The 26,198-nt window shown below is 39.7% G+C and overlaps 1 protein-coding gene across 4 annotated transcripts in view; it reads right to left on the bottom strand.

The window, feature by feature from the left end:
• LOC128641010 (MAP kinase-interacting serine/threonine-protein kinase 1) overlaps positions 1 to 26,198 on the bottom strand; it is a 284,854-nt gene that overhangs the window by 80,104 nt on the left and 178,552 nt on the right. Inside the window, exon 1 of one of the 4 annotated variants that reach the window (XM_053693526.1) lies at positions 24,474 to 24,524. The exons of 2 other annotated variants lie outside the window; for them this stretch is intronic. Coding sequence is in view for 1 of the 2 variants with exons in the window: in XM_053693524.1 (XP_053549499.1) it covers positions 1,458 to 1,491 (34 nt within the window). In the remaining variant the exon portion in view is untranslated. Of the gene's footprint in view, positions 1 to 1,457; positions 1,658 to 24,473; positions 24,525 to 26,198 lie in introns of those variants that run through there. One more of the 4 variants, XM_053693524.1, reaches the window with a different exon arrangement.

Below are 26,198 nucleotides of genomic sequence, written 5' to 3'. Positions count from 1 at the left end.
GCCCGTGCTGTGTGTGTCAGTGACAGTCTCTCAGGTACCAGCCCGTGCTGTGTGTGTCAGTGACAGTCTCTCAGGTACCAGCCCGTGCTGTGTGTGTCAGTGACAGTCTCTCAGGTACCAGCCCGTGCTGTGTGTGTCAGTGACAGTCTCTCAGGTACCAGCCCGTGCAGTGTGTGTCAGTGACAGTCTCTCAGGTACCAGCCCGTGCAGTGTGTGTCAGTGACAGTCTCTCAGGTACCAGCCCGTGCTGTGTGTGTCAGTGACAGTCTCTCAGGTACCAGCCCGTGCTGTGTGTGTCAGTGACAGTCTCTCAGGTACCAGCCCGTGCTGTGTGTGTCAGTGACAGTCTCTCAGGTACCAGCCTGTGTGTGTGTGTGTGTGTGTCAGAGAGTCATGTACCAGTCTGTGTGTGTGTGTCAGTGACAGTCTCTCATGTACCAGTCTGTGTGTGTGTGTGTGTGTGTGTGTGTCAGTGACAGTCTCTCATGTACCAGTCTGTGTGTGTGTCAGTGACAGTCATGTACCAGTCTGTGTGTGTGTCAGTGACAGTCTCTCATGTACCAGTCTGTGTGTGTGTCAGTGACAGTCTCTCATGTACCAGTCTGTGTGTGTGTGTGTGTGTCAGTGACAGTCATGTACCAGTCTGTGTGTGTCAGTGACAGTCTCTCATGTACCAGTCTGTGTGTCAGTGACAGTCTCTCATGTACCAGTCTGTGTGTCAGTGACAGTCTCTCATGTACCAGTCTGTGTGTGTGTGTGTGTGTGTGTGTGTGTGTGTGTCAGTGACAGTCTCTCATGTACCAGTCTGTGTGTGTGTGTGTGACAGTCTCATGTACCAGTCTGTGTGTGTGTGTGTGACAGTCTCTCATGTACCAGTCTGTGTGTGTGTGTGTGTGACAGTCTCTCATGTACCAGTCTGTGTGTGTGTGTGTGTGACAGTCTCATGTACCAGTCTGTGTGTGTGTGTGTGACAGTCTCTCATGTACCAGTCTGTGTGTCAGTGACAGTCTCTCATGTACCAGTCTGTGTGTGTGTGTGTGTGTGTGTGTGTGTGTGTGTGTGTGTGTGTGTGTGTGTGTGTGACAGTCTCTCATGTACCAGTCTGTGTGTGTGTGTGTGTGTGTGTGTGTGTGACAGTCTCTCATGTACCAGTCTGTGTGTGTGTGTGTGTGTGACAGTCTCTCATGTACCAGTCTGTGTGTGTGTGTGTGTGTGACAGTCTCTCATGTACCAGTCTGTGTGTGTGTGTGTGTGTGTGTGTGTGTCAGTCTCTCATGTACCAGACTGTGTGTGTGTGTGTGTCAGTGACAGTCTCTCAGGTACCAGCTGTGTGTATCAGTCTTGTGTACCAGCCCGTGCTGCGTGTGACAGTTTCTCATGTAACAGTCGTGCTATCATGTAACATGTCCTTTTTCCTCAGTCTCGCTGTTAGTTTAGCCCCGGTTGCCGTCACTCACCCGCTGGCATGGACTCCCCTCCGGTCCCTCTCATACAAAGCTAGCGGCTGCTCCAGCACTCACAAACGCAACACGGAAACAAAGCTGCAGCGTATCAAGCCTCGTTATGAATTACAGACCGCTCTTACTCCTTATTGGTCAACAGTCTGATCCTGGAGTGGAGCGAGGCTTGGAACGCTCAGCTGCTGTTTGTTTAGTCGCTGTGTAATGAGAGAAAAATGACATCACAAGGTGATACGGTGTATCGTGTGCGCGCTTCCTGGTATCTCTTTTAGGAGGAAGTTACACTGGTTGTTTATATTCATTACACAAGAACATTTATTAACAACTGAGATAAAGCGGTACTTTTAATTAATATAGTGAATGATATTAAATGTTTTTATTTCAGTAAATTATTATTAATATCCCCTAAGCCAATGTTTCTCAACCGCGGTCCTCAAGTACCCCCAACAGGCCAGGTTTTCATTCAAGTGCACAGGTGACGTAATCATCTGATTAGTAACCATGGTTACTAACCTCTCACCCATCAGCTGATTATTTCACCTGTGCACTGGTTCAGCTATAATGAATACTTGGCCTGGTGTTGGGGGTACTTGAGGGCTGCACTTGAGAAACAATGCCCTAAGGGCTACGTATTTAAACTTCTCTATGAAGTTAAATACATAGACAAAAGCTATGAGTTTAACTCCATACAGTAAGTCCTCTAGAAAAATAATCATACATGCATATTCTCATATTCATGGACACCTCACAAGGGCCCAGCCATCAGTGTAACAAATGCCTTCTCAGCCACTGGTTTTTAGACTGTCCTCAGGCTTCCCTAACAGGCCAGATTCAACATTTCAGAGTTTCAAGGGACATTAAATGTGAACTAAATGATAGTATAAGTGTAGTATTTAGGTTATTCCTGCCTTCCTCTAGCCATGAGTGCCACCATTTTGAAATCTAGCTTTCACTACAGTCCAGTGCTGATGGGTTTGCACATGTGCAGTAACTCTCAGATACCTGCAGTGTAACCTCTGTCCCAAAATGGCAGCACCCATAATTAGAGGGAGGTGCATGAAATGTATTTAGTGTTTACTTTAACCTTTTAAAGCCGTTATGCCGTTCCATTCCGTCATAATTAGACTGGGCTTTAAAGCCGTTATGACGGAATGGAACGTCATAACTAACGGCTGTCCTGAAGCCTTCTGTGCTTCAGGGATTTAATCGCGGTCTGGAGGGCGTTCCTAGGATTGTAGGGACGCCCCCCAGATGCGATCCAATAATTGAAATCTCGCGATCGTATGCACGATCGCGTAGTTTCAATTTGTCTACATCGGAACAGTTGTTCCGATGTAGGCACTTTAACCCTGTCACGAAAGGGTTAAATTGCATGTGAAGAAAAAATAATAATAAAAGTAAATTACAAAGTTATTTCATTATGTAAAATTAAAGGGACATGAAACCCCAAAAAATATTTAATGATTTAGACAGAGCATACAATTTTAAACAACTTTCCAGTTTACTTCTATTATTTAATTTGCTTGCTTCTCTTGTTACCCTTTGCTGAAAGGTTTATCTAGGTAAGTTTAGGAGCAGCAAACAACCTAGGTTCTAGCTGCTGATTGGTTGCTGCATATATTTACCGATTGTCATTGGCTCACCCCTCTGTTCAGTTAGAAACCAGTAGTGCATTGCTGCTCCTTCAACAAATGATATCAAGAGAATGAAGCCCATTTTATAATAGACGTAAATTGGAAAGTTGTTTAAAATTGTATGTTCTACCTAAATCATGACATTTTTGGTGGGGTTTTATGTCCCTTTAAACATGTATATCACAATCTCCAGGTGCTCTACCTTTATATACTTCTCTCACTCTGCTCCTGTGCAAACTACCCACATGGTAATACAGGTAGCCCTCAGTTTACGCCGGGGTTAGGTTCCAGAAGGAATGGTTGTAAATCGAAACCGTTGTAAATTGAAACCCAGTTTATAATGTAAGTCAGTGGGAAGTGAAGGAGATAGGTTCCAGGCCCCTCTCAAAATTGTCATAAGTAACACCTAATACATTATTTTTAAAGCTTTGAAATGAAGACTTTAAATGCTAAACAGCATTATAAACCTAATAAAATAATCGCACAACACAGAATATATAATTAAACTAAGTTAAATGCACAAAAACATTTGCTAAACAGCATTATAAACCTAATAAAATAATCACACAACACAGACTTCACTTGCATTTTTCTGCAAACAGTTCTTTCTATGCATTCCAATCTGGACTGATTTAAAGACAGGAAGATCTTGTTCCTTTGAAATCTGCTCGATAGCTCAGGTCTGGTTAAACTGATTAATTTCAGCTTGCTTGGCTTTGCTGCAACACAAGCGGACAGCTCCACCTACTGGCTATTTTAATAAATGCACTGCTTCTCAATGCTTTTCAATAGCAGTCACATGACTGGAAAAAAAGGTTGTTATTCTGAAATGGTGTAAATTGAAACGTTGTAAAACGAGGGCCACCTGTACACACACTAATTTATAACTAAACACAGAGACACACGCGCATATACTGTATATATACATGCATACAAAACACGGAAGGGGACTGCACTCTCAGACTGGACTGGGTAGACATCCACCCTGACCCTGCAACATGCTGAGCCCTGGGAGCTAATAGCACTCTCAGGAAGCTGTGCTGTCTCCAGAGTCACAGGCAGTTAACCCCAGACAAGTCTGGGTGCAAGGCCCATTTCTCGGGGGATTATATATATATATATAAACACATAGAAACTTGCATCACAAATAAATAAATGCACAGTCATATACAAATAAATACAAACACACACATTGTAAAATATAAATGCACACACAGTGTTGTTGTCGTCTCTTACATACGCTCATATATTTCACATATTATTTAGCTTTCTTCTTTGTTATCTCTCCTCATGACAGAAAGGGACAGTTATTTTAACCTTTTAACGCCGTTAGGGCGTTGTATTCCGTCAAAATTTTGCTGGGCATTAGTGCCGAAGGACAGAATACAACGTCCTAAACGCTTGGCTTCCCTGATCGGATCACGGTCTGGAGGGCGTACCTAGCATCATAGGGATGCCCCCTGACAGGATCCCATCATTGAAATCTCTTGATCACGTTCACTATCGCGAGATTTCAATTTGTTTACATCTGAACTTTTTTTTAACCCCTTCTGTTCCACTGATCCCTGCATAAGCATTAGCATTGATCTTGCACAACAGCACACAACAGCACTTTTTTTTTTTGCTGGGTAAATTTAAAAAAAACTGATAATTAATTTTAATGGGCCGTACATCACTGCTTTAGGCATTGATTTATATTTATTATTTTTAGGCGTTGCTATCACTGCTTAGGCATTGATATAAAGGTTCTTCTAAGAGCCATTAACCCCTTCTGTGCGCAAATCACTGCTTTAGGCATTGATTAATATTTATTTAATTTATTGTAAGACCCAAAGTCTCCTATAAGAGCCATTAACCCCTTTTGTGCTGCAGAAAACTGCTTTATACATTAATATCACTGCTTAGGCATTGGTATAAATTTAAAGAGCCATTCACGTAGATTCTGTGTGTAGATCTCTGCTTTAGGCATTGATTAATTTTATTGTAAGACCCAAAGCCATTAACCCCTTTTGTGCCGCAGATCACTGTTTTAGGCATTGATATCACTGCTATTTAATTTGTTTGTAAAAGCCATTAACCGCTTTTGTGCCGCAGATCACTGCTTTAGGCATTGATATCACTGCTATTTAATTTGTTTGTAAAAGCCATTAACCCCTTCTGTGCGTAGATCACTGCTTTAGGCATTGATATCACTGCTATTTAATTTGTTTGTAAAAGCCATTAACCGCTTTTGTGCCGCAGATCACTGCTTTAGGCATTGATATCACTGCTATTTAATTTGTTTGTAAAAGCCATTAACCGCTCTTGTGCCGCAGATCACTGCTTTAGGCATTGATATCACTGCTATTTAATTTGTTTGTAAAAGCCATTAACCCCTTCTGTGCGTAGATCACTGCTTTAGGCATTGATATATATATATATATATATTTATAATGGCACAGCGTTTTTATACTGCTGACGAGGCTTATGCCATCCTGGCTTCAGCTGCCTCTGATGCAGGCTCTGATTTTGACTCTGGTCAGTGCTCAGATACATCATCTAGTGAAATAAGTGTATCTAGAAATGTATCTAGCGCTAGTGATGTATCTGTGGCTGCTGAGCCCCCTGCCAGAAGGAGACGTGTTGCTCCAGCTGCTGAGGAGTGGGTAGTGCCTAATCTCCAGAGGCCATATATCCCTCCTTTCACAGAAAATTCTGGCATCAATCTGGATGTCTCTGGATTTACCCCCCTTCAATTTATGCAGTTTTTTCTGGGGGATGATGTTTTGGGGAACATTGTCTCCCAAACTAATGTATATGCCCAGCAATTCCGTGCTGCTAAGCCTCAGTCTTTTTGGGCAAAGCAGCAATGGGCCCCCATTGACGTTCCAGAATTTCTAAAATTCTGGGCACTCACAATGCTGATGGGCATAATCAAGAAGCTATCCATCCGCTCCTACTGGAGCACTAGCCCCATCTGCTGTACCCCCATTTACAGCCAGTCTATGCCTAGGCAAAGGTATGAAATGATACTTAATTTCATGCATTTTAATGACAACAGCCTTTGCCCCCCTAGGGAGCACCCCCAGTTTGACAGGCTGTACAAGATCCGCACCCTGATTACCCACTTCACTGCCAGGTTTGCAGAGGCTTATACACCTGGAAAGAATATCTGCATAGATAAATTCCTGATGAAGTATAAGGGAAGGCTGGGATTCAAGCAGTATATTCCTTCCAAGCGCTCCAGGTATGGAGTGAAAATGTATAAGCTCTGTGAGAGCGAGACTGGGTATACTCAGGCCTTCCGGGTATATGAGGGAAAGGATATCCACCTTGACCCTCCAGGTTGCCCAGAACATATGGGAACCAGTGGCAAGATTGTCTGGGACCTAATTCAACCCCTAATGAACAAAGGGTACCACTTGTATCTTGATAATTTCTATACAAGTGTCATTTTGTTCAAGCTACTGTATTGTTTTGATACAGTAGCTTGCGATACTATCCATAAGAACCGCATAGGATTCCCAGAGCAACTGTCACGCACCCGGCTACGAAGGGGGGAGACCTCAGCTCTGTGGCAAGAGGAGCTCTTGGCAGTCAAGTATAGAGACAAGAAGGATGTATACCTTATCAGCACCATCCACACTGAAAGGACTGTGGAGGTCTCTGTACGTGGCAGAGCTGAGGTCACAAGCAAGCCAGTGTGCATCAAGGCCTATAACCGGCATATGGGTGGGGTTGATCTGGCAGATCAGCTGCTACAGCCCTACCTAATTATGTGGAAGACAAGGGCCTGGTACAAAAAGGTTGCAATTTATCTAATGCAAATTGCAACCTACAACGCTTTCTTGCTGAATAAAAAAGCAAACCCAGAAATGAAACTCACTTTTTTGCAGTTCCAGCTCCAGGTCATTTTGGGGATTTTGTACCAAGATGCACCTGCTCCCCGGGCGGTGATGGGGAAAAGCAGAGTTGGGGCTACCCACTTTATTTTTAAAATTCCCCATACTACCACACATCAGAAACCACAAAAAAAATGCAGTCTGTTATAAAAGAGGGCTGAGAAAGGATACCACATTCTACTGTCCTGATTGCCCTGTATAACCTGGACTCTGCATTGGTGACTGCTTCAAATGCTACCATACATTGGTGCAATTTTAAAAAAATTTACATTTACTGTTCCAACATATTTTTTTTTTAACTTTTACTGCTCCAGACTTTTACAGTTTACTGCTCCATTTTTATGAGCAAGTTCTAAAATTTTTTTTTTTACTAAACCTATGCATGGGGGGTATGGGTGTACTCAGGGAGCCTCACAGAAAACAATCTGGAGTGTTTTTCTTTGCAATAACTTACAACAGGCTCCCCAAAATCATGGTAAAAAAGCAGTGTGTGTGTAAAACTGAAAATTGAAAAATTACCACCATACACTGTCTCCAATTATTTTGGCTAAAATGGTTCCATCAAAGGCATCAAAGCACTCCATATACAATACCTTGGGGTATCAACATTTCAAATATATACACTTTCATGCCAATAAATAGAACTGGGGTATGTGATAAGCCGCAAACTAAAGATAGGCCTATTAGAAGAAATACTCTCACTTTTAACTAAAATTACAAGTCATAAAGATGTAACAGAACCTTCCCAAAATCCTGGCAAACCTATGCATGGGGGGCATAGGTGTACTCAGGAGGTCTTGCAGAAAACAACCTGGAGTGTTTTCTTGCAATAACTTACAACAGGCTCTCCAAAATCACAGCCAAAAATACCACCACACACTTTCTCCAATATTTTTTGGCTAAACAGTTGCATCAAAGGCATCAAAACACCCCATATACAATACCTTGGGGTCTTAACTTCTGAAATATATGCATGTTCATGGTGAGCAAATAAATTGGGGTATGTAAAAAGCCCCCCCCCCCAAAAAAAAAAAATAAGATAGGCAAAGAAGATATGTTACATTCGAAAAAATCACAAACACATGTCAAAAGTTTGGCATTGTAAACCCCAAACAACCTAACACACCTATGCATAGGTGGTATCACTGTACTAAGGAGATCTTGCTGAACAAATACTGGGGTATTCTTTGGCAGTAACACATAACAGGAACTGAGAATCCATGCCTAAAGTACAATGTGTATGAACAAAACACAAAAATGACTACTCAAAAGTTTCACAAAGACTGGTGGATGAATTAGTGCATGGAAAGTGTTAAAATACCAGCATTTCAAATACCCTAGAGTCTCTACTTTTCAAAAATATATGGTTTGATGGGGGTAAATTACATTGGCCGGCTTCAGAAATGTCCCAAATAGGACATGGGTGCATGATGACAGATGTGAAAATTCCAAGCTGGAATACTAGAATGCGCCCCCTAAAAATAAGGCCTTTTAGCCCCATGAGAACTAGACAAACCTATTCATGGGTGGTATCACTGTACTCAGGAGATGTTGTTGAACACATATTGATGTGTTTTTTTGGCAGTAACACATAACAGGAATTGAGAATTCATGCCTAAATTACGTGTATGAAAAAAAAAAAAAAAAATGACTACCCAAAAGTTTGACAAAGACTGATGGTTGAATTAGTGCATGGAAAGTGTTAAAATACCAGCATTTTGAATAACCTAGGATGTCTACTTTTCAAAAATATAAGGTTTGATGGGGGTAAATTACATTGGCCGGCTTCAGAAATGTCCCAAATAGGACATGGGTGCATGATGACAGATGTGAAAATTCCAAGTTGGATAACTGGAATGCGCCCCCTAAAAATAAGGCCTTTTAGCCCCCTGAGAACCAGACAAACCTATTTATGGGTGGTACCACTGTACTCAGCAGATGTTGTTGAACACATATTGAGGTGTTTTTTTTGGCAGTAACACATAACAGGAATTGAGAATCCATACCTAAAGTACAATGTGTATGAAAAATAATACAAAAAAATGACTACCCAAAAGTTTGACAAAGACTGGTGGTTGAATTAGTGCATGGAAAGTGTTAAAATACCAGCATTTCAAATACCCTAGGGTGTCTACTTTTCAAAAAGACATGGTTTGATGGGGGTAAATTACATTGGCTGGCTTCAGAAATGTCCCAAATAGGACATGGGTGCATGATGACAGATGTGAAAATTGCAAGTTGGAAAACTGGAATGCGCCCCCTAAAAATAAGGCCTTTTACCCCCTGAGAACTAAACAAACCTATTCATGGGTGGTATCACTGTACTCAGGAGATGTTGTTGAACACATATATGTTTTTTTGGCAGTAACACATAACAGGGACTGAGAATTCATGCCTAAATTACAATGTGTATGAACAAAACACAAAAAAAATGACTACCCAAAAGTTTGACAAAGGCTGGTGGTTGAATTAGTGCATGGAAACTGTTAAAATACCAGCATTTCGAATACCCTAGCGTGTCTACTTTTAAAAAATATAAGGTTTGATGGGGGTAAATTACATTGGCTGGCTTCAGAAATGTCCAAAATAGGACATGGGTGCATGATGACAAATGTGAAAATTCCAAGTTGGATAACTGGAATGCGCCCCCTAAAAATAAGGCCTTTTAGCCCCCCTGAGAACCAGACAAACCTATTTATGGGTGGTACCACTGTACTCAGCAGATGTTGTTGAACACATATTGAGGTGTTTTTTTTGGCAGTAACACATAACAGGAATTGAGAATCCATACCTAAAGTACAATGTGTATGAAAAATAACACAAAAAAATGACTACCCAAAAGTTTGACAAAGACTGGTGGTTGAATTAGTGCATGGAAACTGTTAAAATACCAGCATTTCGAATACCCTAGGGCAGTGCTTGACAAATGTGTTTAAAAATTAGGAGCCAGTAAGAAAATTTAGGAGCCAGGCATATTTTTAGGAGCCAGACCGTTGGATTTGTATATAGACATATGGAGAATAACCCAAAAAGTGTGTCTACTTTTCAAAAATATATGGTTTGATGGGGGTAAATTACATTGGCCGGTTTCAGAAATGTCCCAAATAGGACATGGGTGCATTATGACAGATGTGAAAATTCCAAGTTGAATAACTGGAATGCGCCCCCTAAAAATAAGGCCTTTTAGCCCCCTGAGAACCAGACAAAGCTATTCATAGGTGGTATCACTGTACTCAGCAGATGTTGTTGAACACATATTGAGGTGTTTTTTGGCAGTAACACATAACAGGAATTGAGAATCCATGACTAAAGTACAATGTGTATGAAAAATAACACACAAAAAATGACTACCCAAAAATTTGACAAAGACTGGTGGTTGAATTAGTGCATGGAAAGTGTTAAAATACCAGCATTTCAAATACCCTAGGGTGTCTACTTTTCAAAAATATATGGTTTGATGGGGGTAAATTACATTGGCTGGCTTCAGAAATGTCCCAAATAGGACATGGGTGCATTATGACAGATATGAAAATTCCAAGTTGGAAAACTGGAATGCGCCCCCTAAAAATAAGGCCTTTTAGCCCCCAGAGAACCCGACACACTTATACATGGGTGGTATCACTGTACTCAGGAGATGTTGCTGAACACATATTGGGGTGTTATTTGGCAGTAACCCTTAACGTTTTCAGTACATGTATTCTTAAATTGCTATTTTGTCAAAAAATCACCACTTATTTTTTTTCTTTTCAAACTTTGGCATTGATTGGTGGTAAAATGGTTGCATGAAAAGAGTCAAAATACCCCAAGTTTAATACCTTAAGTTGTCTTCTTTTTAAAAATATAATACATGTGAAGGGTTATTCAGGGATTCCTGACAGATATAAGTGTTCCAATGTAACTATTGCTAGTTTAAAAAAAAAAAAAAAATGGTTTGGAAATAGCAAAGTGCTACTTGTACTTATTGCCCTTTAACTTGCAAAAAAAAGCAAGGGACATATAAACATTGGGTATTTCTAAACTCAGGACAAAATTAGAAACTATTTAGCATGGGTGTTTTTTGGTGGTTGTAGATGTTTTTTTCCATTTGTTCATCATATTTTCTAAAAAAAAATTATAGTAAATTATAAGACATGATGAAAATAATGGTATCTTTAGAAAGTCCATTTAATGGCAAGAAAAACGGTATATAATATGTGTGGGTACAATAAATGAGTAAGAGGAAAATTACAGCTAAACACTGCAGAAATTTAAAAATAGCCCTTGTCCTTAAGGGTAAGAAAATTGAAAAATGGTCTGGTCATTAAGGGGTTAAATGGACATGAAACACAATTTTGTTCTTTCCTGATTCAGATAGAACATACAATTTTAAACAACTTTCCAATTTACTTATATTAAAAAATTTGCTTTGTTTACTATTTCCTGTCTTGCAGTCCTCCAGACATGTGCATGCTACCTATCCAGATATCTGTACAACAACAAAAATAACATGAGAATGAAGCAAATTTGATTTAAAAAAAATAAAAATAATAATAAACGAAAAATTTGGGTTTTATGTCCCTTTTAAAGATAGAAAAATTAATTTTTTTACCCATTTGCTGCAATTTCTTTCTCTTCCGCAATTATTAGACTAGAACATTTCAAGTCCTGTTTATTGATCTATGCAGTTCATCTGGTTTGTGTATAAAATATACTAATACCATTTTGCAGAGTTTTCTCTGAAACTAAATATCTTATTTTATATTACATACAACGTTCTGAATTTTGGTGTGACGACAGTTAATGATAATATACGTCATCTTAGAAATAGCCAGCAATCCATCAATAAAAACACGAGACCCTTTCAGAAAAAAACATAAATTATGCTTACCTGATAATTTAATTTACATCTGTATGGGAAGAGTCCACATCTGCATTCCTTACTTGTGGGAAATACTGAACCTGGCCACCAGGAGGAGGCAAAGATACCCCAGCCAAAGGCTTAAATACCTCCCCCACTTCCTCATAACCCCAGTCATTCTGCAGAGGGAACAAGGAGTAGGAGAAATATCAGGTGAAAAAGGTGCCAGAAGAAAAAATTTGAAATTTAGGACCGCCCATCGGAGAACGCGGGGGGGGGAGCTGTGGACTCTTCCCATACAGATGGAAATGAAATTATCAGGTAAGCATAATTTATGTTTTCCATCTTAATATGGGAAGAGTCCCCAGCTGCATTCCTTACTTGTGGGAAACATATACCCAAGCTCTAGAGTACACGGAATGCTAACGGAAGGGAAAAAAGAGAGGCGGACCATAATCTGAGGGCACCACAGCCTCAAAACCTTTCTCCCGAAGGCTGCTTCAGCAGAAGCAAAAACATCAAACTTGTAAAATGTTGGAAAAAGTATGTAAGGAGAACCAGATAGCCACCTTACAAATCTGATCCATAGAGGCCTTATTTTTGTAGGCCCAAGAGGAAACCACTGCTCTCGTAGAATGAGCCGTAATCCTCAGAGGAGGCTTATGTCCCGCCGTTTCTATGCTAAACGGATGACACTCCTCAGACAAAAGATAAGGAACTCGAAGAGGCCCTCTGACCCCTACGCTTCCCGGAAAAAAGAACAAACAGAGAAAGAGGTTTGTCTAAATTTCCTTTGTGGCCTGAAGATAGAACTTCAAGGCACAAACCACATCCAGAAATACGTTGTAAACGCTCCTTCGACGAAGAAGGATTAGGTCAAAAGAAAGGAACCACAATCTCTTGATTGATGTTGCGAATTGACACAACCTTAGGAAGAAAACCTAAATTGGTTCATAGAACAGCCTTATCGGCATGAAAAGCCAGATAAGGAGGGACTCATTGCAATCACAGATACTCTGAGCGCAGTAGCAATAGTCAGTAGAAAAGGAACCTTCCAAGACAACAATTTAATGTCTACTTCATGCATAGGCTCCAACGGAGCCCGTTGCAAAACCTTAAAGACAAGATTTAAACTCCAAGGGGAGCCTTAGATCTAAGCACAGGTCTGACAACAAATGGCTTCACATCTGGAAGCTCTGTAAACCTCTTGTGCAGTAACACAGACAGGGCCGAAAAACTGTCCCTTCAGGGGACTTGCAAAAAAGCCCTTCTCCAGTTCATCCTGGAGAACAGCATAAGTAGGTCCTCCACACGTTATGATAGATGCGACGAGCAACCAGTTTACGAGCTTGAATGAGAGTAAAAATAACTCTCTCAGAAAACCCTCTCTTGGCTAGGACTAAGCGCTCAATCTCCACACAGTCAGCCTCAGAGAATCTACACATTGATGAACAAAGAGACCTTGGTCAGCAGATCCCTGCAACAAGGTAACTTCCACAGAGGAGATGATGGCATCCCCACTAGATCCACAAACCATATCCTTCGCAGCCAAGACGGAGCAGTCAGTATCACTGACACCTGCTTGACTCGAGCCACTACACTAGGAAGTAGTGGTAACGGTCAGAAAGGATAGATTAGGTTGAACCTTCAAGGCACCGCTAATGCATCTGCTAGCTCCGCCTGAGGATACCTGTACCTCGACCCCTATCTGGGTAGCTTGGTATTGAGACGTTATAAGATCATCCTCTTGCAAATCTCTGCAAACACTCAGGATGGAGAGACCATTCTCCTGGATGAAAGGATTGTCTGCTGAGGAATCCGCTTCCCAGTTGTCCACACCCGGAATGGGGATCGCTGACAGAGAACAAATGCGGGTCTCCCCCACACCAGAATCAGAGTTACTTCCCTCAAAACTAGGGAGCTTCTCGTTCCTCCCTGATGGTTGATGTAAGCCACCGAGGATATATTGTTTGATTCGACAAAGCCTTCACATCATTGTATATTGCCCGAAGATCCAAAATTAGATCAGAAGGGAGCTTTACCTTCTGAGATTAGATGCCCTGTGCCTTCCTGTCACCCCAAACGCACTCCCCATCCTGACAGACTCGCAACCGTAGTCACAATCACCAAGGATGGTCTTGAGACGGACATCCCTCAGGACAAGTGATCCAGACAAAACCACCAAGAGAGCGATTCTCCTGATTGGTTGTCCAGAGAAATCTGTTAAGACAGATCCGAATGATAGCCGTTCCACTAGTTCAGCATGCACAGTTGCAACAGTCTGAGGTGAAACCTGGCAAAGGAAATTATGTCCAGGCTAGACACCATGAGACCAATCACCTCCATACACCAAGCCACAGATGGCCTTAAGGAGATCTGGAGGGCAAGACATGTTGAAGCTAGCTTGCAACGTCTCTGGTCTGTTAGAAATATTCTCATGTCTATGGAGACTATTATAGTACCCGAGAATTCTACCCTGGTACTTAATACAAGAGAACTCTCTCTAGATTATCTGCCATCCATGGGATCGAAGAAGACAGAGGAGATATTCCGAATGGTCCACTCTTCGAAAAATTTCTTTAGCTAGACCAAACGGAAGGGCAATAAACTGGAAGTGCTGGTCCAGGAATGCAAACCTTAGGAACTGGAAGTGGTCCTTGAGGATTGGTACAAGAAGGGAGCATCCTTCAGATCTATTGTGGTCATGAGCTACCCCTCTCAAACGAGGGGAAGAATGGACCTTATTGTTTCCATCGTAAACAAGGGGACATTTAAAAACCTGCTTAAGCACTTTAGGTCCAGAATCAGACAGAAAGTTCCCTTCTTCTTAGGGACCACGAAAAGGTTTGAATAATATCCCAAACCTCTCACTGCGATAGGCACCGGGACAATAACTCCTAGCGGACAGATCCTATACACACCACAGAAAGGCTTCCCCCCTATCTGGTCAAGAAGACAGGAGGAATCTGCCCTTGCGTGGCTGAGACTTAAAAACCTATCTTGTAACCCTGAGCTATGACCGATCCGTCCTTTTAATTTGCCTCTTGAAGAAGCCCGGCCGCAGATCGGGGAAAACGTGTTAGACTTTACAGATCACCTGAAGGAGCCAGTGCCTTACCAGCTGTTTTTGTCCTCACCAGCTACACAGAGTTTGTGCAGAGGATCCGGATACTGTGCCTGACGTTGCTTGTAGCTGTAAAGGCAGACCTACTATGCCTGCCGTGTGAGACAAAGTAGCTGTAGGAACACAATGCTCCACTTGAATGCTTGTATTACTTGCAAATCTTGTAAGTGCAATTTGTTTGCGTGTGTAGCAATTTGTAATAAAAATCCTTCACTTGAGTTTGGTCCTGTGCGCCTTTTTCTTCTTTTCCTTTCATGTTATCGCATTTGAGCTAAGGTCCTGTAACACCTCGCTGGTCAAAGGCGGCGCAAACACGGCAACTCAGCTGCATCTGTTATCTAAGGAATTTCTATATAAAAAATCCACCAGAAGACTCACTCATATATACCATCATCTATTATATCACTGGACTACAGTATTAATTGGAAATTACAAAGTGGACAGCCTTTATAGTCTTCATACATTGACCCCTTCAAAACGGGTAACTACATAAAGGTACTGATATAAACATTGTCAAATACAGTTAACTAAAAATCATCAGGAACTGTATCAAATAGTTTAACTTTCTTTAGGAAAACATAATTTATGTAAGAACTTACCTGATAAATTCATTTCTTTCATATTAACAAGAGTCCATGAGCTAGTGACGTATGGGATATACATTCCTACCAGGAGGGGCAAAGTTTCCCAAACCTTAAAATGCCTATAAATACACCCCTCACCACACCCACAAATCAGTTTAACGAATAGCCAAGAAGTGGGGTGATAAGAAAAAAGTGCGAAGCATATAAAATAAGGAATTGGAATAATTGTGCTTTATACAAAAAAATCATAACCACCACAAAAAAGGGTGGGCCTCATGGACTCTTGTTAATATGAAAGAAATGAATTTATCAGGTAAGTTCTTACATAAATTATGTTTTCTTTCATGTAATTAACAAGAGTCCATGAGCTAGTGACGTATGGGATAATGAATACCCAAGATGTGGATCTTTCCACACAAGAGTCACTAGAGAGGGAGGGATAAAATAAAGACAGCCAATTCCTGCTGAAAATAATCCACACCCAAAATAAAGTTTAATGAAAAACATAAGCAGAAGATTCAAACCGAAACCACTGCCTGAAGTACCTTTCTACCAAAAACTGCTTCAGAAGAAGAGAATACATCAAAATGGTAGAATTTAGTAAAAGTATGCAAAGAGGACCAAGTCGCTGCTTTGCAAATCTGATCAACTGAAGCTTCATTCCTAAACGCCCAGGAAGTAGAAACTGACCTAGTAGAATGAGCTGTAATCCTCTGAGGCGGAGTCTTACCCGATTTAACATAGGCAAGATGAATTAAAGATTTCAACCAGGATGCCAAAGAAATGGCAGAAGCTTTCTGGCCTTTTCTAGAACCAGAAAAGATGACAGACTAGAAGTCTTTCGGAAAGATTTAGTAGCTTCAACATAATATTTCAAAGCTCTAACAACATCCAAAGAATGTAACGATTTCTCCTTAGAATTCTTAGGATTAGGACATAATGAAGGAACCACGATTTCTCTACTAATGTTGTTGGAATTCACAACCTTAGGTAAAAATTGAAAAGAAGTTCGCAACACCGCCTTATCCTGATGAAAAATCAGAAAAGGAGACTCACAAGAAAGAGCAGATAATTCAGAAACTCTTCTGGCAGAAGAGATGGCCAAAAGGAACAAAACTTTCCAAGAAAGCAATTTAATGTCCAATGAATGCATAGGTTCAAACGGAGGAGCTTGAAGAGCTCCCAGAACCAAATTCAAACTCCATGGAGGAGAAATTGACTTAATGACAGGTTTTATACGAACCAAAGCTTGTACAAAACAATGAATATCAGGAAGAATAGCAATCTTTCTGTGAAAAAGAACAGAAAGAGCAGAGATTTGTCCTTTCAAGGAACTTGCGGACAAACCCTTATCTAAACCATCCTGAAGAAATTGTAATATTCTCGGAATTCTAAAAGAATACCAAGAAAAATGATGAGTAAGACACCAAGAAATATAAGTCTTCCAGACTCTATAATATATCTCTCTAGATACAGATTTACGAGCCTGTAACATAGTATCAATCACAGAGTCAGAGAAACCTCTTTGACTAAGAATCAAGCGTTCAATCTCCATACCTTTAAATTTAAGGATTTCAGATCCGGATGGAAAAAAGGACCTTGCGACAGAAGGTCTGGTCTTAACGGAAGAGTCCATGGTTGGCAAGATGCCATCCGGACAAGATCCGCATACCAAAACCTGTGAGGCCATGCCGGAGCTATTAGCAGAACAAACGAGCATTCCCTGAGAATCTTGGAGATTACTCTTGGAAGAAGAACTAGAGGCGGAAAGATATAGGCAGGATGATACTTCCAAGGAAGTGATAATGCATCCACTGCCTCCGCCTGAGGATCCCGGGATCTGGACAGATACCTGGGAAGTTTCTTGTTTAGATGAGAGGCCATCAGATCTATCTCTGGAAGCCCCCACATTTGAACAATCTGAAGAAATACCTCTGGGTGAAGAGACCATTCGCCCGGATGCAACGTTTGGCGACTGAGATAATCCGCTTCCCAATTGTCTACACCTGGGATATGAACCGCAGAGATTAGACAGGAGCTGGATTCCGCCCAAACCAAAATTCGAGATACTTCTTTCATAGCCAGAGGACTGTGAGTCCCTCCTTGATGATTGATGTATGCCACAGTTGTGACATTGTCTGTCTGAAAACAAATGAACGATTCTCTCTTCAGAAGAGGCCAAAACTGAAGAGCTCTGAAAATTGCACGGAGTTCCAAAATATTGATCGGTAATCTCACCTCCTGAGATTCCCAAACTCCCTGTGCCGTCAGAGATCCCCACACAGCTCCCCAACCTGTGAGACTTGCATCTGTTGAAATTACAGTCCAGGTCGGAAGAACAAAAGAAGCCCCCTGAACTAAACGATGGTGATCTGTCCACCACGTTAGAGAGTGTCGAACAATCGGTTTTAAAGATATTAATTGAGAAATCTTCGTGTAATCCCTGCACCATTGGTTCAGCATACAGAGCTGAAGAGGTCGCATGTGAAAACGAGCAAAGGGGATCGCGTCCGATGCAGCAGTCATAAGACCTAGAATTTCCATGCATAAGGCTACCGAAGGGAATGATTGTGACTGAAGGTTTCGACAAGCTGTAATCAATTTTAGACGTCTCTTGTCTGTTAAAGACAGAGTCATGGACACTGAATCTATCTGGAAACCCAGAAAGGTTACCCTTGTTTGAGGAATCAAAGAACTTTTTGGTAAATTGATCCTCCAACCATGATCTTGAAGAAACAACACAAGTCGATTCGTATGAGACTCTGCTAAATGTAAAGACTGAGCAAGTACCAAGATATCGTCCAAATAAGGAAATACCACAATACCCTGTTCTCTGATTACAGACAGAAGGGCACCGAGAATCTTTGTGAAAATTCTTGGAGCTGTAGCAAGGCCAAACGGTAGAGCCACAAATTGGTAATGCTTGTCTAGAAAAGAGAATCTCAGGAACTGAAAATGATCTGGATGAATCGGAATATGCAGATATGCATCCTGTAAATCTATTGTGGACATATAATTCCCTTGCTGAACAAAAGGCAATATAGTCCTTACAGTTACCATCTTGAACGTTGGTATCCTTACATAACGATTCAATAATTTTAGATCCAGAACTGGTCTGAAGGAATTCTCCTTCTTTGGTACAATGAAGAGATTTGAATAAAACCCCATCCCCTGTTCCGGAACTGGAACTGGCATAATTACTCCAGCCAACTCTAGATCTGAAACACAATTCAGAAATGCTTGAGCTTTCACTGGATTTACTGGGACACGGGAAAGAAAAAATCTCTTTGCAGGAGGTCTCATCTTGAAACCAATTCTGTACCCTTCTGAAACAATGCTCTGAATCCAAAGATTGTGAACAGAATTGATCCAAATTTCTTTGAAAAAACGTAACCTGCCCCCTACCAGCTGAACTGGAATGAGGGCCGTACCTTCATGTGAACTTAGAAGCAGGCTTTGCCTTTCTAGCAGGCTTGGATTTATTCCAGACTGGAGATGGTTTCCAAACTGAAACTGCTCCTGAGGACGAAGGATCAGGCTTTTGTTCTTTGTTGAAACGAAAGGAACGAAAACGATTGTTAGCCCTGTTTTTACCTTTAGATTTTTTATCCTGTGGTAAAAAAGTTCCTTTCCCACCAGTAACAGTTGAAATAATAGAATCCAACTGAGAACCAAATAATTTGTTTCCCTGGAAAGAAATGGAAAGTAGAGTTGATTTAGAAGCCATATCAGCATTCCAAGTTTTAAGCCATAAAGCTCTTCTGGCTAAGATAGCTAGAGACATAAACCTAACATCAACTCTAATAATATCAAAAATGGCATCACAGATAAAATTATTAGCATGCTGAAGAAGAATAATAATATCATGAGAATCACGATTTGCTACTTGTTGCGCTAGGGTTTCCAACCAAAAAGTTGAAGCTGCAGCAACATCAGCCAATGATATAGCAGGTCTAAGAAGATTACCTGAACACAGATAAGCTTTTCTTAGAAAGGATTCAATTTTTCTATCTAAAGGATCCTTAAACGAGGTACCATCTGACGTAGGAATGGTAGTACGTTTAGCAAGGGTAGAAATAGCCCCATCAACTTTAGGGATTTTGTCCCAAAATTCTAACCTGTCAGGCGGAACAGGATATAATTGCTTAAAACGTTTAGAAGGAGTAAATGAATTACCCAATTTATCCCATTCTTTGGAAATCACTGCAGAAATAGCATTAGGAACAGGAAAAACTTCTGGAATAACCGCAGGAGCTTTAAAAACCTTATCCAAACGTATAGAATTAGTATCAAGAGGACTAGAATCCTCTATTTCTAAAGCAATTAGTACTTCTTTAAGTAAAGAGCGAATAAATTCCATCTTAAATAAATATGAAGATTTATCAGCATCAATCTCTGAGATAGAATCCTCTGAACCAGAAGAGTCCAAAGAATCAGAATGATGGTGTTCATTTAAAAATTCATCTGTAGAGAGAGAAGATTTAAAAGACATTTTACGTTTACTAGAAGGAGAAATAACAGACAAAGCCTTCTTTATGGATTCAGAAACAAAATCTCTTATGTTATCAGGAACATTCTGCACCTTAGATGTTGAGGGAACTGCAACAGGCAATGGTACATTACTAAAGGAAATATTATCTGCTTTAACAAGTTTGTCATGACAATTATTACAAACAACAGCTGGAGGAATAGCTACCAAAAATTTACAGCAGATACACTTAGCTTTGGTAGATCCAGCAGGCAGTGATTTTCCTGTAGTATCTTCTGGCTCAGATGCAACGTGAGACATCTTGCAATATGTAAGAGAAAAAACAACATATAAAGCAAAATAGATCAAATTCCTTATAAGACAGTTTCAGGAATGGGAAAGAATGCCAAATATCAAGCTTCTAGCAACCAGAAGCAAATGAAAAATGAGACTGAAATAATGTGGAGACAAAAGCGACGCCCATATTTTTTAGCGCCAAATAAGACGCTCACATTATTTGGCGCCTAAATGCTTTTGGCGCCAAAAATGACGCCACATCCGGAACGCCGACATCTTTGGCGCAAAATAACGTCAAAAAATAACGTAACTTCCGGCGACACGTATGACGCCGGAAACGGAAAAGAATTTTTGCGCCAAAAAAGTCCGCGCCAAGAATGACGCAATAAAATGAAGCATTTTCAGCCCCCGCGAGCCTAACAGCCCACAGGGAAAAAAGTCAAATTTTTGAGGTAAGAAAAATATGATAATTCAATGCATAATCCCAAATATGAAACTGACTGTCTGGAAATAAGGAAAGTTGAACATTCTGAGTCAAGGCAAATAAATGTTTGAATACATATATTTAGAACTTTATAAATAAAGTGCCCAACCATAGCTTAGAGTGTCACAGAAAATAAGACTTACTTACCCCAGGACACTCATCTACATGTTTGTAGAAAGCCAAACCAGTACTGAAACGAGAATCAGCAGAGGTAATGGTATATATAAGAGTATATTGTCGATCTGAAAAGGGAGGTAAGAGATGAATCTCTACGACCGATAACAGAGAACCTTATGAAATAGACCCCGTAGAAGGAGATCACTGCATTCAATAGGCAATACTCTCTTCACATCCCTCTGACATTCACTGCACGCTGAGAGGAAAACCGGGCTCCAACTTGCTGCGGAGCGCATATCAACGTAGAATCTAGCACAAACTTACTTCACCACCTCCCTTGGAGGCAAAGTTTGTAAAACTGATTTGTGGGTGTGGTGAGGGGTGTATTTATAGGCATTTTAAGGTTTGGGAAACTTTGCCCCTCCTGGTAGGAATGTATATCCCATACGTCACTAGCTCATGGACTCTTGTTAATTACATGAAAGAAATTAAGTGTTTAATATTTAAAATTTAGAAATGCAATATCTCAACATCTAATACTGCTGTCATTCGTTTTCTATGTGTGGTTACAAAAAACAATAAGATATTACATGTTGATATTAGATATTATATGTTGATTTAGAGTCAGAATTTCTAGCGCAATTCATTTTCCTTTTCCTATAACTTGTTTATTGGTGGGTGAATTTATCCACCAATCAACAAGAACAACACAGTGTGTTCACCAAAAATGGGCCGGCATCTAAACTTACATTCTTGCATTTCAAATAAACATACCAAGAGAATGAAGAAAATTTAATAATAGGAGTAAATTAGAACGTTGCTTAAAATTGCATGCTCTATCTGAATCACGAAAGAAAAAAATTGGGTTCAGTGTCCCTTTAAATAATGCATTACACTTTAACTAAACCCCTTCGATTTTAGTCAACTAAAACTAAAACAATTCAGATGACTAAAATACAACTAAAACTAAAATGACATTTTAGTCAAAAGACTAAAACTAAGACTAAATCGAAATTTGCCGTCAAAAATTTAATTAACACTGCTAAAATGGATAAGATGAAAACTACAAACCTCAGAGCTAGTAAGAAATCTTGCTGAGATGCTTGATAGTAAACATCATATAATGGCTACAGACAGTCTAATCTTCATTCTTCCATTTAAAGGGACAGTCCACACTAAAATTGTTACTGATTAAAAAGATAGATAACGCCTTTACTACCCATTCCCCAGCTTTGTACAACCAACATTGTTATATTAATATTCTTTATAACATTTAAACCTCTACATTTCTGCCTGTTTCTAAGCCACTAAATACAGCCTCTTATCACATGCTTTTTTATTAGCTTGTCATAACAGGGGAGTGCTAGGTCATGCGGGCCATATAGATAACATTGTGCTCACGCCCGAGGAGTTATTTAAGATTTAGTACAACTCAGTATTAACTGCAAGTCAGTAGATAATAACTAAAAGTCATGTGATTAGGGGCGGTCAGAAGATGCTTTGCTACAAGGTAATCACAGAGGTAACAAGTATATTAATATAACTGTGTTGGCTATGCAAAACTGGGGAATGGGTAATAAAGGGATTATCTATCTTTTAAAACAATAAAAATGATATTGTAGACTGTCCCTTTAAGGAATGCAGCCAATATTTAGCCCCTCTATACAGCGAGGATCAAGTCCCTGATTCCTGCAGAGGATCTTTTGATACTCTCCCATGCTTTGGTGACATTGGGACTGGACTATTGCAATATACTTTATTATGGTCCCAGAAAAAAAAGAGATAAACTTTGATTGATCCCATAGATGTATTAAAGCAACAGTGGCATAATAAAACACCCTGACACATTTAAACGTTTCTTTTTACACTTTACATGTCCCTTTAAAAGCAGACTGTTATATTGTATTTGTTTCTTTACACATATATTTCTGTACTGGGGCATTTTTTACCCCCACCCCCCGCCTTCCCCCTGAGATGTATGAGTACAATACATGTTTTGTTCAGAGCAGTGGATCTTTCAAAAAGCAATTTGCTAGACTTACCCTCTTACTGAGCTTCATGGTTGAGACACATACATATACTTGTCTAAAGAAGCTGTATTTTTATGTATGTATGTATGTATGTATGTATGTATATATATATATATATATATATATATATATATATATATATATATATATATATATATACAAGTGGCCCTCGTTTTACAATGGTTCAATTTACACCGTTTCAGAATAACAACCTTTTTTTCCCAGTCATGTGACTGCTATTGAAAAGCATTGAGAAGCAGTGCATTTATTAAAATAGCCAGTAGGTGAAGCTGTCCGCTTGTGTTGCAGCAAAGCCAAGCAAGCTGAAATTAATCAGTTTAACCAGACCTGAGCTATCGAGCAGATTTCAAAGGAACAAGATCTTCCTGTCTATAAATCAGTCCAGATTGGAATGCATAGAAAGAACTGTTTGCAGAAAAATGCAAGTAAAGTCTGTGTTGTGTGATTATTTTATTAGGTTTATAATGCTGTTTAGCAAATGTTTTTGTTAATTTAACTTAGTTTAATTATATATTCTGTGTTGTGTGATTATTTTATTAGGTTTATAATGCTGTTTAGCATTTAAATTCTTCATTTCAAAGCTTTAAAAATAATGTATTAGGTGTTACTTATGACAATTTTGAGAGGGGTCTGGAACCTATCTCCCTCACTTCCCATTGACTTACATTATAAACTGGGTTTCAATTTACAACGGTTTCGATTTACAACCATTCCTTCTGGAACCTAACCTAAACTGAGGGCTACATATATATATATATATATATATATGTACATATACATTCATTTATTTATATGTGTATATATGTATTTACAGTCATATATACACATATAAAAACATTAATATCTATGTACACACATATAGACATATATATAAGTGCATTAGAGCTTTGCCATTAGGCAGATAAAAACACGATAAAACGTATTTATGCAATATTTATATTTAATAAAGATTTTAACTATGCATTTACTGTAAATCATTTACATTTGCTAATGCAAATATGCTATGTTGTTTGTGCAATGGGTGGTTTTTTCCAACTATTTTTTTCTCCATTTACTTCTATGGGGAATGCGAAAAAGCGATGGAGTTTGCGCGATCTCAAGTGTTAGTTTTTTCCCCACACTTTTTTTTCTCCTTTGATTTCTATGGGGAAATACATGCACGCGCACGTTAACAATTAAGTTAGGATTTTTGCGCTATTCGGGTTACCGCTAGTGCAAAATACGTTTTTTAAACTTGTAATAACAACGCAACTAGTGCAAAAAAGGTTTTGCCGATCGTGAAAAATAATAATATCGCACCACTTGTAATCTAGCCCCTAATTTTTGATTGGAAAAAGTCATCCTAAACCAATGGAAATTTGAAACACTGTGTGTATATATATATAAATGAAGCCTTCCTGCACTAATTTCTTTGCTTTGTCTATTTTATGTATCCGTTTGTTTTTTTTACCATGAATAAATGCCACTCTATACCCTTCTCATGCACATAGTGCTACAGAATTCAGCGGCGCTTTATGAATACAATTTATTTTGTACCTGATGCGTCTCCCCAGCGTGCAGCCTCTTTCGAACAAATGGAAAGTAATGAATATATAGACTGGCAAGTTCACACTTGTTAAATGATTCCAATAATCTGTGAGGCTGAGCAGATGGTTTACTTCCCTTGCAATCTGATCACCTTTTGCAATTCCAGGCAGATATTGCAATCCAAGAACTGTAATGTGTTGGATATTGCAGCATTAAATTATCACTACAGTATCTAACGTAATGAGAACAGTAGCTGCCCAAAACAGCTGTGACCTACAACAGGAAGTCACTGAGACCGGATGCATCCTGCTTATTCACATAGAAAAGATTAGAGAATCTCCTGTAAAAGTATAATTATCTGAAAGATGTATCACAGGGCCGATGAACAAGAAATTAGGGTCACATTGAGGACCCCAAAGTAGGGTTACCAATCCTCCCTTATTTCCAGGGATCTCTTTTATTTGCCAAAACTTTTTTTACTGTCTCCCCGGGCTCCCTTATTTATCTGCTCTTAGAACATTTTCCTACCTTATTTTTTTTACAACATTTAAAATCTTAAAGTGAAGGTCCATTTTGATGAATTAGTGCCCGGTTTTTAATAAACCTTTTAATCCTGACAGCCACTCCAGCGATTTCCCCGGCCGTCGGAAGCCTCTGCAGATGTCAGAAATGACGAATCAGGCTTCCTCCAATCACAGCTCCCCCCCCCCACCGGGGAATCTTGGATGATGCAACGCTGTGATTGGAGAAAGCCGGATTCGTCATTTTGGACCCGCGAAGACGGCTTGCGACAGGCGGAGGAAGTGCTGGAGCGGCTGTCTGGATTAAAAGGTAAGTTTTTGAAGAAAACAGTGAAATGTCAATTTTGATGAATTAAAGTGCCCTTGTTTTTAATAGGTTTATTAAAAACCAGGCACTAATTCATCAAAATGGCCCTTCACTTTAATTTCAAAATGTAATACTGTTCTCTTGTACTCTTATTTAGTTAATAATGTTGCTGTATCTGACAGTTTAATGTGTTTACTTCCACTGTGCCTTAAATCAGAAATAGAGTTCACGGATTTGCAGAAAGTTATTAAAAGGGACGCAAAACCCAACATTTTTCTTTCATGATTCAGATAGAACAAACAATGTTAAACAACTTTCCAATTTACTTCTATTATCAAAATGTCTTTGTTTTCTTGTTATCCTTTATGGAAAAGCAGGAAGGTAAGCTCAGGAGTGTGCGCGTGTCTGCAGTACTATACGGCAGTAGTTTTGCAGCAACGTTATACATTAGCAGGAGCACTAGATGACAGCACTACTTCATGTCATGTAGTGCTGCAGGCATGTGCACGCTACCTATCCAGATATCTCTTGAACAAGGAATAAAAAGACAATGAAGCAAATTTGAGAATAGAGGTAAATTGGAAAGTTTTAAAAAATTGTCTTCTCCATTTAAATCATCAAAGAAAATTTTTGAATTTCATGTCCTTTTAAGCTACCACTGGTTTTTAAAACTGTTCTCCCGAAAAGGCCAGGTTTTCAGGATTACCTTGGGTGAGAGCAGGTAAAATAACCATGGTTACTAATCAGCTGATTGTTTCACCTGTGCTCCAGTTTAGATCCCAAAAATCTGACCTGTTAGGGAGGTCTGAGGACAGGTTTGTAAACCAGTGAGCTAGACTGTGTGAATGAAGATGATTTGTATGAAGAATTGTTTAGATGTCCCTAAAACCTGACCTGTTAGGGAGC

This window comes from Bombina bombina, chromosome 10, assembly GCF_027579735.1.
Source record: "Bombina bombina isolate aBomBom1 chromosome 10, aBomBom1.pri, whole genome shotgun sequence".
NCBI classification, from domain to species: Eukaryota; Metazoa; Chordata; class Amphibia; order Anura; family Bombinatoridae; genus Bombina; species Bombina bombina.
Note: the sequence above shows the minus strand (reverse complement) of the source record. Positions and strands in the feature narration are given on the sequence as shown.